Here is a 13503-nt window from a genome sequence, read left to right as displayed (position 1 = left end):
CCGGGACTCCGAAAAACTTTTAATAACCTCGTATAATAATTTCCTATAACCCTAGCGTCATCGAACCTTAAGTGTGTAGACCCTACGGGTTCGGGAGACACGCATACATGACCGAGACACCTCTCCGGCCAATAACCATCAGCGGGGTCTGGATACCCATGGTGGCTCTTACTAGCTCCACGATGATCTCATCGAATGAACCACGATGTCAAGGATTCAATCAATCCCGTATACAATTTCCTTTGTCCGTCGGTATAGAACTTGCCCGAGATTCGATCGTCGGTATACCTATACCTTGTTCCATCTCGTTACCAGTAAGTCTCTTTACTCGTTCCGTAGCACGTCATCGTGTGACTAACTCCTTAGTCACATTGAGCTCATGATGATGTTCTACTAAGTGGGCCCAGAGATACCTCTCCGTCACACGGAGTGACAAATCCCGATGTCGATTCATACCAACCCAACAGACACTTTCAGAGATACCCGTAGTGTACCTTTATAATCACCCAGTTACGTTGTGATGTTTGATACACCCAAAGCACTCCTACAGTATCCGGGAGTTGCACAATTTCACGGTCGAAGGAAAAGATACTTGACATTAGAAAAGCTTTAGCATACGAACAATACGATCTAGTGCTATGCTTAGGATTGGGTCTTTTCCATCACATCATTCTCCCAATGATGTGATCCCGTTATCAATGACATCTAATGCCCATGACCAGGAAACCATGATCATCTATTGACTAACGAGCTAGCCAACTAGAGGCTTGCTAGGGACACATTGTGATCTATTTATTCACACATGTATTACTGTTTCCTGTTAATACAATTATAGCATGAACAATAGACGATTATCATGAACAAGGAAATATGATAATAACCATTTTATTATTGCCTCTAGGGCATATTTCCAACAGTCTCCGACTTGCACTAGAGTCAATAATTTAGTTACATTGTGATGGATCGAACACCCATAGCATTATGGTGTTGATCATGTTTTGCTCGTGGAAGAGGTTTAGTCAACAGGTCTGCAATATTTAGATCCGTGTGTACTTTACAAATATCTATTACTCCACTCTGGACATGGTCCTGGATGGAGTTGTAGCGGCGTTTGATGTGCTTCGTCTTTCGGTGAAACCTGGGCTCCTTGGCTATGGCAATGGCCCGAGTGTTATCACAGAAGAGTGTCATTGGACCCGACGCGCTTGGAACCACTCCAAAGTCGGTGATGAGCTCCTTAATCCAAATTCCTTCATGAGCCGCTTCTGAAGCAGCTATGTACTCCGCTTCACATGTAGATGCTGCCACGACTTCTTGCTTGCTGCTGCACCATCTCATTGCCCCACCATTCAAAACATATACGTATCCGGTCTGTTACTTAGAGTCATCCGGATCTGTGTCGAAGCTGGCGTTGGCGTAACCCTTTACGACGAGCTCTTCGTTACCTCCATAATCGAGAAACATTTCCTTAGTCCTTTTCAGGTACTTAAGGATATTCTTGACTGCTGTCCAGTGTTCCATATCGGGATCACTTTGGTACCTCCCTACCAAACTTATGGCAAGGTTTATATCAGGTCTGGTACACAACATGGCATACATTAAAGAGCCTACGGCTGAAGCGTAGGGGACAGAACTCATCTTCTCTCTATCTGCTGCCGTGGTCGGCGACTGAGTCTTACTCACTCTCATACCTTGCATATCTGGCAAGAACCCTTTCTTTGAGTTTTCCATATTGAACTTCTTCAATATCTTGTCAAGGTATGTACTTTGCGAAAGACCTATGAGGCGTCTCGATCTATCTCTATAGATCTTGATGCCTAATATGTATGCAGCTTCTCCAAGGTCCTTCATTGAAAAACTCTTGTTCAAATAGGCCTTTATGCTCTCCAACATTTCTGTATTGTTCCCCATCAATAATATGTCATCCACATACAGTATGAGGAAAGTTACAGAGCTCCCACTCACTTTCTTGTACAGACAGGCTTCTCCGTAAACCTGTATGAACCCAAACGCTTTAATCACCTCATTAAAGCGAATGTTCCAACTCCGAGATGCTTGCACCAGCCCATAGATGGAGCGCTGGATCTTGCACACTTTGTTAGCACCCTTAGGGTCGACAAAACCTTCTGGTTGCATCATATACAACTCTTCCTTAAGGTTCCCATTAAGGAACGCTGTTTTGACGTCCATTTGCCAAATTTCATAATCATAAAAGGAGGCAATCGCTAACATGATTCGAACTGATTTCAGCTTCGCTACGGGAGAGAAAGTCTCTTCGTAGTCAACTCCTTGAATTTTTCGAAAACCCTTTGCGACAAGTCGAGCTTTATAAACGGTTACATTACCGTCTGCATCAGTCTTGTTCTTGAAGATCCATTTATTTTCTATGGCTCGCCGGTCATCGGGCAAGTCCACCAAAGTCCATACTTTGTTCTCATACATGGATCCTATCTCAGATTTCATAGCTTCAAGCCATTTGTTGGAATCCGGGCCTGCCATCGCTTCTTCATAGTTCGAAGGTTCACCGTTGTCTAACAACATGATTTCCATCACAGGGTTGTCGTACCACTCTGGTGCGGAGCGTGCCCTCGTGGACCTTCGCGGTTCAGTAGTAACTTGATCCGAAGCTTCATGATCATTATCATTAACTTCCTCTTCAGTTGGTGCATGCGCCACAGGAACAACTTCCCGCGCTGCGCTACTATCCTGTCCGAGAGGGGGTGTAATTACCTCATCAATTCTACCTTCCTCCCACTTACTTCTTTCGAGAGAAACTCTTTCTCTAGAAAGGATCCATTCTTGGCAACAAAGGTTTTACTTTCGGATCTAAGATAGAAGGTATACCCAATAGTTTCCTTAGGGTATCCTATGAATACGCATTTCTCTGCTTTGGGTTCGAGCTTTTCTTGTTGAAGTTTCTTCACATAAGCATCGCAACCCCAAACTTTAATAAACGACAACTTAGGTTTCTTGCCAAACCATAGTTCATACGGTGTCGTCTCAACGGATTAAGACGGTGCCCTATTTAAAGTGAATGCTGCAGTTTCTAATGCGTATCCCCAAAATGATAGCGGTAAGTCGGTAAGAGACATCATAGATCGTACCATATCTAATATAGTGCGATTACGACGTTCAGACACTCCGTTGCGTTGCGGTGTGCCAGGCGGCGTCAGTTGTGAAACAATTCCACACTTCCTTAGGTGTGTGCGAAACTCGTGACTCAAATATTCTCCTCCACGATCAGATCGTAGACACTTAATTTTTCTGTCACGTTGATTCTCGACCTCACTCTTAAATTCCTTGAACTTTTCAAATGTCTCAGATTTGTGCTTCATCAAGTAGATATACCCATACCTACTCAAATCATCGGTGAGAGTGAGAACATAACGATAGCCACCACGAACTTCAACGTTCATTGGACCACACACATCAATATGTATTATTTCCAATAAGTCGGTTGCTCTCTCCATTATCCCTGAGAATGGAGTCTTAGTCATCTTGCCCATGAGGCACGGTTCGCATGTGTCAAATGATTCAAAGTCAAGAGACTCTAATAGTCCATCAGTATGGAGCTTCTTCATGCGTTTAACGCCGATATGACCAAGGCGGCAGTGCCACAAGTATGTGGGACTATCATTATCAACTTTACATATTTTGGTACTCACACTATGAATATGCGTAACATCACGATCGAGATTCATCAAGAATAAACCATTCACCAGCGGAGCATGACCATAAAACATATCACTCATATAAATAGAACAACCATTATTCTCTGACTTAAATGAGTAGCCGTCTCGCATTAAGAAAGATCCTGATACAATGTTCATGCTTAAAGCTGGTACTAAATAACAATTATTAAGGTTTAAAACTAATCCCGACGGTAGATGTAGAGGTAACGTGCCGACGGCGATCACATCGACCTTTGAACCATTCCCGACGCGCATCGTCACCTCGTCCTTGGCCAGTCTCCGCTTATTCCGCAGTTCCTGCTTTGAGTTGCAAATGTGAGCAACAGCACCGGTATCAAATACCCAGGAGCTACTACGAGCGCTGGTAAGGTACACATCAATAACATGTATATCACATATACCTTTAACGTTGCCGGCCTTCTTGTCCGCTAAGTATTTGGGGCAGTTCCGCTTCCAGTGACCCTTTCCCTTGCAATAGAAGCACTCAGTCTCAGGCTTGTGTCCATTATTTTTCTTCCTCCCGGTATCTGGCTTACCGGGTGCGGCAACGGCTTTGCCGTCTTTCTAGAAGTTCTTCTTACCCTTGTCCTTCTTGAAACTAGTGGTCTTGTTGGCCATAAACACTTGATGCTCTTTCTTGATTTCTACTTGTGCAGACTTGAGCATCGAGTACAACTCGGGAATGGTCTTCTCCATCCCTTGCATGTTGTAGTTAGGCACAAAGCCTTTGTAGCTTGGTGGGAGACACTGGAGGATTCTGTCAATTATAGCATCATCCGGAAGTTCGACTCCAAGTGAGGTCAGACGACCGTATAACCCAGACATTTTGAGTATGTGCTCACTGACAGAACTGTTCTCCTCCATCTTACAGCTAAAGAACTTGTCGGAGACTTCATATCTCTCGACACGGGCATGAGCTTGAAAAACTAGCTTCAGCTCTTGGAACATCTCATGTGCACCGTGTTGCTCAAAATGCGTTTGGAGCCCCGTTTCTAAACTGTATAACATGCCACACCTAACCAGAGAGTAGTCATCACTCCGCGTTTGCCAGACGTTCAGAATGTCCTGGGCTGCTGCGGGAGCGGGAGGGTCACCGAGCGGCGCATCAAGGACATAAGCCCTTTTAGCTGCTTCAAGGATGAGCTTCAAGCTACGAACCCAGTCCACATAGTTGCTACCATCATCTTTCAGCTTGTTTTTCTCTAGGAATGCATTGAAATTGAGGTTGACGTTGGCCATCTACAATATTTATAAAGACAACTTTTAGACTAAGTTCATGACAATTAAGTTCATTTAATCAAATTAAGTACGAACTCCCACTTAAATCGACATCCCTCTAGTCATCTAAGTGATACATGATCCATGTTGACTAACCCGTGTCCGATCGTCACGTGAGACGGACTAGTCACCATGGTGAGCAACTTCATGCTGATCGTATTCAACCATACGACTCATGTTCGACCTTTCGGTCTCTTGTATTCGAGGTCATGTCTGTACATGCTAAGCTCGTCGAGTCAACCTAGGTGTTTCGCGTGTGTAAATCTGGCTTACACCCGTTCTATGCGAACGTTAGAATCTATCACACCCGATCATCACGTGGTGCTTCGAGACAACGATCCTTCGCAACGGTGCACACTTAGGGGAATACGTTCTTGAAATTTTAAGAGGGATCATCTTATTATGCTACCGTCGTTCTAAGCAATAAGATGAAAAACATGATAAACATCACAATGCAATCATATAGTGACATGATATGGCCATTATCATCTTTGCTCTTTCGATCTCCATCTTCAGGCATCGCATGATCATCATCGTCACTGGCGTGACACCATGATCTCCATCATCATGACCTCCATCATCGTGTCTCCGTGAAGTCGTCACGCCAACTACTACTATCACTACTACTGTAGCTAACCGTTAGCAATGAAGTAAAAGTAGTAAGCACATGGTGTTGCATCTCATACAATAAATTAAGACAACTCCTATGGCTCCTGCCGGTTGTCATACTCATTGACATGCAAGTCGTGAAACCTATTACAATAACATGATCATCTCATACATCATACATGCAACATCAAAACTTTGGCCATATCACATCACATGTCAAACCCTGCAAAAACAAGTTAGACGTCCTCTAATTGTTGTTGCAAGTTTTACGTGGCTGATTTGGGTTTCTAGCAAGAACGCTTTCTTATCTACGTGACAGCCACAACGATGATATGCCAAAGCTACTTACCCTTCATAAGGACCCTTTTCATCAAATCCAATCCGACTAGAGTAGGAGAGATAGACACCCGCTAGCCACCTTTATGCACGGTGTGCATGTCTGTCGGTGGAACCAGTCTCACGTAAACGTACGTGTAAAGTCGGTTCGAGCCGCTTCATCCGACAATACCGCCGGAAAAGAATAAGACTAGTAGCGGCAAGCAATTGACAAATCATCGCCCACAACCTTTTATGTTCTACTCGTGCATAGAATCTACGCATAGAAAACCTGGCTCGGATGCCACTGTTGGGTAACGTAGCATAAATTCAAATTTTTTCCTACGCATATTCAGATCTTCCTATGGAGAGACCAGCAACAAGAGAGGGGTGAGTGCATCTTCATACCTTTGAAGATCGCTAAGCGGAAGCGTTACTAGAACACGGTTGATGGAGTCGTACTCGCGGCGATTCAGATCGCGGTGTGATTCCGATCTAGTGCCGAACTACGACACCTCCGCGTTCAACACACGTGCAGCCCGGTGACGTCTCCCGCACCTTGATCCAGCAAGGAGGAGGGAGAGGTTGGGGACGAACTCCAGCAGCACGACGGCGTGGTGTCGATGGAGAGACGAGGTCTCCCGGCACGGCTTCGCCAAGCACCGACGGAGAGGAGGAGAAAGAAGGGCAGGGCTGCACCGAGGGAGAGGCAAAAGTCTGTCTCCAACAGCCCCAAAACCCCACTATTTATAGGAGTAGGGGAGGGGGGTGCGCCACCCCTAGGGTTCCCCCCTAGGTGGTGCGGCAGCCACCAGATGGGAGAGGGGGCGGCGGCCACGGCAGGGAAAGGGGGGGGGGGCGCCTTAGGTGGGCCTTGGGCCTCCCCTGCGCCTAGGGTTCCCCCTCCCTCCCTCTCTGGTGCGCATGGGCTGGGTGGGGGGTGCACCAGCCCACCTAGGGGCTGGTTCCCTTCCCCACTTGGCCCATCTAGCCTCCCAGGGTCGTTGCCCCCTTTCGGTGGACCCCCGGGGCCACCTCCGGTGGTCCCGGTACGTTACCGGTGACGCCCGAAACACTTCTGGTGTTCGAAACCATCCGTCCTATGTATCAATCTTTACCTCCGGACCATTCCAGAGCTCCTCGTGACGTCCGAGATCTCATCCGGGACTCCGAACAACTTTTGATAACCTCGTATAACAATTCCCTATAACCCTAGTGTCATCGAACCTTAAGTGTGTAGACCCTATGGGTTCGGGAGACACAGGCAAACATGACCGAGACACCTCTCCGGCCAATAACCATCAGCGGGGTCTGGATACCCATGGTGGATCCCACTAGCTCCACGATGATCTCATCGAATGAACCACGATGTCAAGGATTCAATCAATCCCGTATACAATTCCCTTTGTCTGTCGGTATAGAACTTGCCCGAGATTCGATTGTCGGTATACCTATACCTTGTTCCATCTCATTACCGGTAAGTCTCTTTACTCGTTTCGTAGCACGTAATCGTGTGACTAACTCCTTAGTAACATTGAGCTCATGATGATGTTCTACCGAGTGGGCCCAGAGATACCTCTCCGTCACACGAAGTGGCAAATCCCGATCTCGATTCGTACCAACCCAACAGACACTTTCAGAGATACCCGTAGTGTACCTTTATAGTCACCCAGTTACGTTGTGACGTTTGATACATCCAAAGCACTCCTACGGTATCCGGTAGTTGCACAATCTCACGGTCGAAGGAAAAGATACTTGACATTAGAAAAGCTTTAGCATACGAACAATACAATCTAGTGCTATGCTTAGGATTGGGTCTTGTCCATCACATCATTCTCCCAATGATGTGATCCCGTTATCAATGACATCAAATGCCCATGACCAGGAGACCATGATCATCTATTGACTAACGAGCTAGCCAACTAGAGGCTTGCTAGGGATAGATTGTGATATATTTATTCACACATGTATTACTGTTTCCTGTTACTACAATTATAGCATGAACAATAGACGATTATCATGAACAAGGAAATATGATAATAACCATTTTATTATTGCCTCTAGGGCATATTTCCAACACTGAGTACCTAAGAGAGCCAAATGCGGCTGATACACAGAGGTTGTTGGAGATCGATGCCGAGAGGGGCTTTCCGGGTAGGCTTGGTAGTATCGATTGTATGCTAGTCTTCGATAGGACTATCCCCTCACTGTATTCTCGTATTGCTGCAGGCTGTCCACATATAACCCCTTTCTTTGATACTGAGGCATACTTAGCATAGTTCTGATGTGAGTCTTGCTTGCGAGTACTTTGGATGAGTACTCACCGTTGCTTTGCTCCCCCTTTTCCCCTTGATTCGTTGCTACGACGAGATGATGGAGCCCAGGAGATGGCGTATCCCACCGATGACGACTGCTACCCCTACGGTGCCTACTACTACGTGGAGGCCGCTGAAGACCAGGAGTAGTTTAGGAGGTTCCCATGCAGGAGGCCTCGCCTTGTTCGATCGGTGTATCCTTTGTGCTAGCCTTCTCTAAGGCATTGTCATGTTTCATGTCTATACTCAGATATTTGTTGCTTCCACTCGTGTGTTTATCGAGCTTGTGTATTCTAGCCCTCGAGGCCCCTGGCTTGTAATATGAAGCTTGTATGTTTTTATTTGTGTCTAGAGTTGTGTTGTGATATCTTCCCGTGAGTCCTTGAGCTTGGTCGTACGCATTTGCGTGTATAATTAGCGTATGATCAAATCGAGGGTGTCACAACCTCATCATCCACAAGTAGTTTCACCGCAGTGCTGCATCGTGCTGCCTGTCGATAACTCTGATGCACACGACGTTGCCCCTACCCTCCACACCATGACAACGCAACACCTGAACGTCCAGGGGCACCCTTTTGCTAAGTTCTACATGGTGTGATTATAATACCAGAATTGATGGATCACTTATTGCTTTTGAGACAATCATCTTCCTTTGTTATGCAAAATTTTATTTTTTTCTTAAGAGAAGCTTGTGTCGTGGTCTTATTGTAGGGCTGCTGGATGACGAAGACATCTTACTATTTGGTGGAGGTCACTACCGTGAAGGATGATTTTACCTTCATTGAGGTGTTCTATTCCATTTAGTGAAATCAGTTGGAGGTTAACTAATTGAAACGATGTTGGACGTTCGATGATACAACTTGCACTTCATCCTGGCTTGACACGGGTATATTACAATGTTACATTTTATTCTACAGTAAGAAATATTTAATTATCTCTTGAGCCTTGCGTAATAAACTGGAATGATTTTCTTAAAAAACAACTGTAACTCTGTTTGGTCCTATTAATTTTGCTAAGAGATATTTATACTTGACTCCTATTCACCTAAATTATTATTTGGCCAATGTTCTTACTTGCTGGTGCGCACGTATTTTTTTTTACCAAATGTTACATCCCCTCCTAAATCTCAAGAGAATTTGTTTAGGGGGTTGTTGACATGACATTAATGGTATGATAATGGTAAGAATATCAATAGTTCAGATATGGATTTAATTCTTAAAAGCAATAGCTTTAGGCCAGAAGAATATCAACAGTTCAGATGAGGTACTTCCATCTTTTTGTATGATCCATCATTATAACAAAGATATGGATTTATTCTGGAAAGCTTATGATAAATATTTTACCAACAAAAATTCTAAATGTGTATTTAAAAAATCTCTTCCACCTAAAAGATTTGACAATCGGTGTTGAACCATTTAAAAATTACACATATATTCACACACGGTCCTAAATATATATGCATACATGATTGTGTTGAGCCACTAAATATATATACTCCTATGACAATGCATGGACCTTTTGCTATCAGTTAGGAAACTAAGTCAATAATATAATTAATTAATTAGACAAAGCGTTAATTAGATTGCAAATAATTAAAAGTAAGGAGTTTTACAATTAGACAAACATTAAATAACTAGGAAGAGAGTTAATTAGCCCTACAAATAACTAATTGGGTAGGCAGCTAATCATGCCAAATCAATTTGAAAGCGTTCACGGTGAAGATGACCAATAGGCTATCATTGACGTTAGCGACTGCAAGCATGCTCTTGGTGACATGGTCGACCAACGCTTGCCAACATGACAACGACCATCACATGCTAACGACATGGACGACCAAACCGTCAAGATGGTTCCGACTGTGCTTTGCGATAGGTCTACAAGATGATGGTTCCCAAAATGTTTAAGGCAATGCCAACATACCTCTTAGGATGAGGTTGACGGCCGCGATGATCAAACTCTGACGGTCGAGGGCTTCGACCATGTGTTCAAGGATGATGATGATGACTGAGGACAATCGGCCAGGCGTCATTGCTCTTTAAATATTATTTTATCCCGTAGCAATACACGAATATTTAGCTAATAGAGATGGGAGGAGGGACAAAAAAGACCAGATGAAACCAGAGGAAGGTGGGAGGAGAAAGAGAGAAAAAATATGGAACAGAATGTTAATTAATGTAATTTGGTGATGTAATATGAAAATAATAATTAATGTGATTGATGATTTATGACAAGGTTGATTAATTCAAATTTGATCTTTAAAGATTCATTAAAAAATAATCTTGATTGATTATTTGACATAAATACATTATAAATATAAGATGATGGGAGGGAAGACGGAAAAACCGGACAAAGGTGGGAGGGAAGACGGAAAAACCTTGAAAAAGAAGGTATCAAGCCCCCTTTAGGAGCAAAATGTGATTGAGCAATTTATGAAAAGATTAATTAATTCAGATTTGTTTTTTTTTGCGAAGAAATTCAGATTTGGTCTTAAAAGACTCATTAAAAAATAATCTTAATTGATTTTTTTAATACATTAGTAAATATAATATGATGGAAGGAGAGACGAAAAAAATATCATACGAAAGTGGAAGGTAAAACGAAAAAACCATGGAAAAAAGTTATCAACTCGAGATTATGATCGTCAATGGAATAAGGGAGTTGGATCATTTGTTCCCTTTCGATCTCAACAGTTTGGAGCTGTGTGCACCGTCCCCACCTGTGCACACCATCCCCGTGAAACTCTGAGGAAGATTCGTGGAGGATTAGGCCGGAGATTAACCATTTAAGCGGTAGCCCCAGGCCAACACCTGCTGTCCCGTCCCGCACGCTTGCCGACCCGGCCAAACCACGCCACAGCCGCAACGCACCAAAGCGCACTCGCTCGTTCGTACGCGCCCGGCGCCCCTATTTAACCACCGTCTCCTCCTCCAAGCCCTACGACAGCGAGCACCGTAAACCCTGCTCTCTACTCTCTAGTACCTCGTAGGCAAGCTTCCATATGGGTCCGAGAGTTCTTCTTGTCACGGCTATGGTGGCCGCGGCCGTGGCGGCGGCGGGGGCGGACGTCGCGGCGGACCGGGCGGAATGCTCGGACAAGCTGGTGGCGCTGGCGACGTGCCTGACATTCGTGCAGGGGCAGGGGCAGGCGCCGACGCCGGACTGCTGCGGGGGCCTGAAGACGGTGCTGCAGACCAGCCCCAAGTGCCTGTGCGTGCTCGTCAAGGACCGCGACGATCCCGGTCTCGACTTGAAGCTCAACGTCACCAGGGCGCTCGGCCTCCCCGCCGCCTGCAGCGCCCCGGCAAACATCTCCGACTGCCCAAGTACGTCCTCCATCCCTAAAGCTTATGCACTAGTACCACACACTACTACCCAGTCTGGTCGATGGAGTTTCGTATCGACCTGTAGGTTCTGGCTTCCACGCACTTGGAATAATTATATGTGCAACTCAGATGCCAGAAGTCCACTATGTATGAAAGAATCTGGAACGATATGTATGGCAAGAGAAGTAACAGCTGCGTTCATGTTCATATGATGCATCTGGTTGATGTTAGTGGGATCATGTTGACGATTCTTCAGTTTCAAACGTTACCACCACCACTTAAAGCAGCACCCACATTAAGAAATGCTTGTAGAAACACCGCTTTCTAGGCCCGTAATTTCTGGTACGTGCTCGATCGCGACATGCTGGTAGCAACGTGTCAGAACATGAGGAGGGAAATATCTCGCCCACCGGGAGCGTCCAAATTAGCGGCCTGTCAGCATTTCCCTGTGCGGTCCGTGAATGATGTTGCCACACCCCTCACTAACGAATGGTATTATTATTTATGGCGCTGTGGGAAAGACTTGATCTCATTTTGTTTGCTGGTAACTAACGAAGTGCGCTCCTGTTGTGGATTCAACGTTTTACAGGGCTACTGCACCTGCCGCCCAATTCCAAGGACGCACAGGTCTTCGAGCAGTTTGCCAAGCAGCAGGCGGCCCAGAGCAGCCCAAGTGAGTTATTCTCCTCCTGCTAATTGTTTTATTATTACAAGGATTTAGTGGTTCATTAGTAACAATAATAAAATTGTCTAGAAGAGACGGCCAAGTGTTCCCGCTGAAGAAGGGAGTTGTATAGTGCGGACGCATAATGACGATGTGCATGCGCCCGTCCAGTCGAGTCGATCAGCTGAGACTCAATAATTGTGAAGTGATTGATGCAGATTAACATCGCAAACAATCTAGTTATGTGCTACTAGAACCAGAAGGAACTGTTTGACCGCTACTGGACGGCAGTGCCGCTCGGCGTTATGTGCTACTAGAACCAGCCCAACATTGCTCAAGCAGGGGCATATGCCGAGTATAGTTATCAGTAGCAATCTAGCATGCCTACAAAAAATGGAAGACGTACTATCACTACACAACTACTACAAGTGTAATAGTAGTGATGATTGATTGCCATTGAATTTGGAGCTAAATAACTTGGTTGATGCGATGTGATCTCCAGGTGGGGCGCCTAGTGCGCCGAGCACGGGCGCACAGAAGAGCGCGGCGACGGGGATGAGGTGGTTGGGAGTGGGCGGAGTCGGTGTGGCCGCACGCGCAGCGGCGCTCCTCTTCTTCGCCGTGCCTTTCTTGCTCCTTGAGAGCTAAATTCACAAACGAAAGACAGAGATAGCGAGAGAGATGATGGCCCCCCTATGCTGCAGGGCATCATTATTGTGTACATGGACCGAGAGTGGTTGATGAGTGCAAGCATGGAGCATGCGTGCGCGTGAGTGCGTGTGTGTTGGTATCTCTTAATTTGTGTGTGAAAAACTGAACCGGTATGCAATCAAAAAAGGGTCTCTGTTACGTACATGTTGACGACTTGGATTTCTTCTCGGGTTATGCCTGCCTGGTAATTTATAACAGACATTCATATCAAGTAATAAAAAATTTCTTGAACAACACTACGCAGCGGCGCCACACATGCCTTGTCGTGCGGCGGTGGACAAAATCACTCTTCTCACCCATGATCTATAAAGAATTCACAGAACGAACTCGTCCAAAAAAAGATTTTACGTTTTGACCCTTTTTAGAAACGTCATAAACCATGGCGTTGCAGGTCACTTATCAAACGCCAGACGAGTATGGCGTTGCAGGATACTTATCAAACGCCAGACTAATGTGGCGTTTCAAGCCTTTAGTGCAACGCCAGACACCCTGACGTTTCTAGGGGCCATATCGCCTCGTCGCCCACCAACCACCTATTCTTCCTCCTCTTCCTTCGAGCTTGGGCGAAAAAGTTCTTCCTCCTTCCTCAACCGTTT

The 13503-nt window shown here is 45.3% G+C and overlaps 1 protein-coding gene across 1 annotated transcript; it reads left to right on the top strand.

Annotated features, from left to right (window-relative positions):
• Positions 1 to 11018: 11018 nt before the first annotated feature.
• On the top strand, positions 11019 to 13049 carry LOC123404408 (non-specific lipid transfer protein GPI-anchored 14-like). The gene is made up of 3 exons (XM_045098331.1): positions 11019 to 11532; positions 12122 to 12205; positions 12699 to 13049. The coding sequence occupies exons 1-3, from the start codon at positions 11208 to 11210 to the stop codon at positions 12842 to 12844; spliced, it is 555 nt and encodes a 184-aa protein (XP_044954266.1). The 5' UTR covers positions 11019 to 11207; the 3' UTR covers positions 12845 to 13049.
• Positions 13050 to 13503: the final 454 nt, after the last annotated feature.

This window comes from Hordeum vulgare, chromosome 6H, assembly GCF_904849725.1.
Source record: "Hordeum vulgare subsp. vulgare chromosome 6H, MorexV3_pseudomolecules_assembly, whole genome shotgun sequence".
In the NCBI taxonomy this organism is placed as follows: Eukaryota; Viridiplantae; Streptophyta; class Magnoliopsida; order Poales; family Poaceae; genus Hordeum; species Hordeum vulgare.
Note: the sequence above shows the minus strand (reverse complement) of the source record. Positions and strands in the feature narration are given on the sequence as shown.

What these genes read in the sequence shown, in the direction of transcription:
- LOC123404408 (XM_045098331.1), top strand. Translation starts at nt 11,208, where the DNA reads ATGGGTCCGAGAGTTCTTCTTGTCACGGCTATGGTGGCCGCGGCCGTG. An exon ending in AAACATCTCCGACTGCCCAA is followed by an intron (nt 11,533 to 12,121) that starts GTACGTCCTCCA and finishes AACGTTTTACAG; the next exon opens with GGCTACTGCACCTGCCGCCC. An exon ending in GGCGGCCCAGAGCAGCCCAA is followed by an intron (nt 12,206 to 12,698) that starts GTGAGTTATTCT and finishes TGTGATCTCCAG; the next exon opens with GTGGGGCGCCTAGTGCGCCG.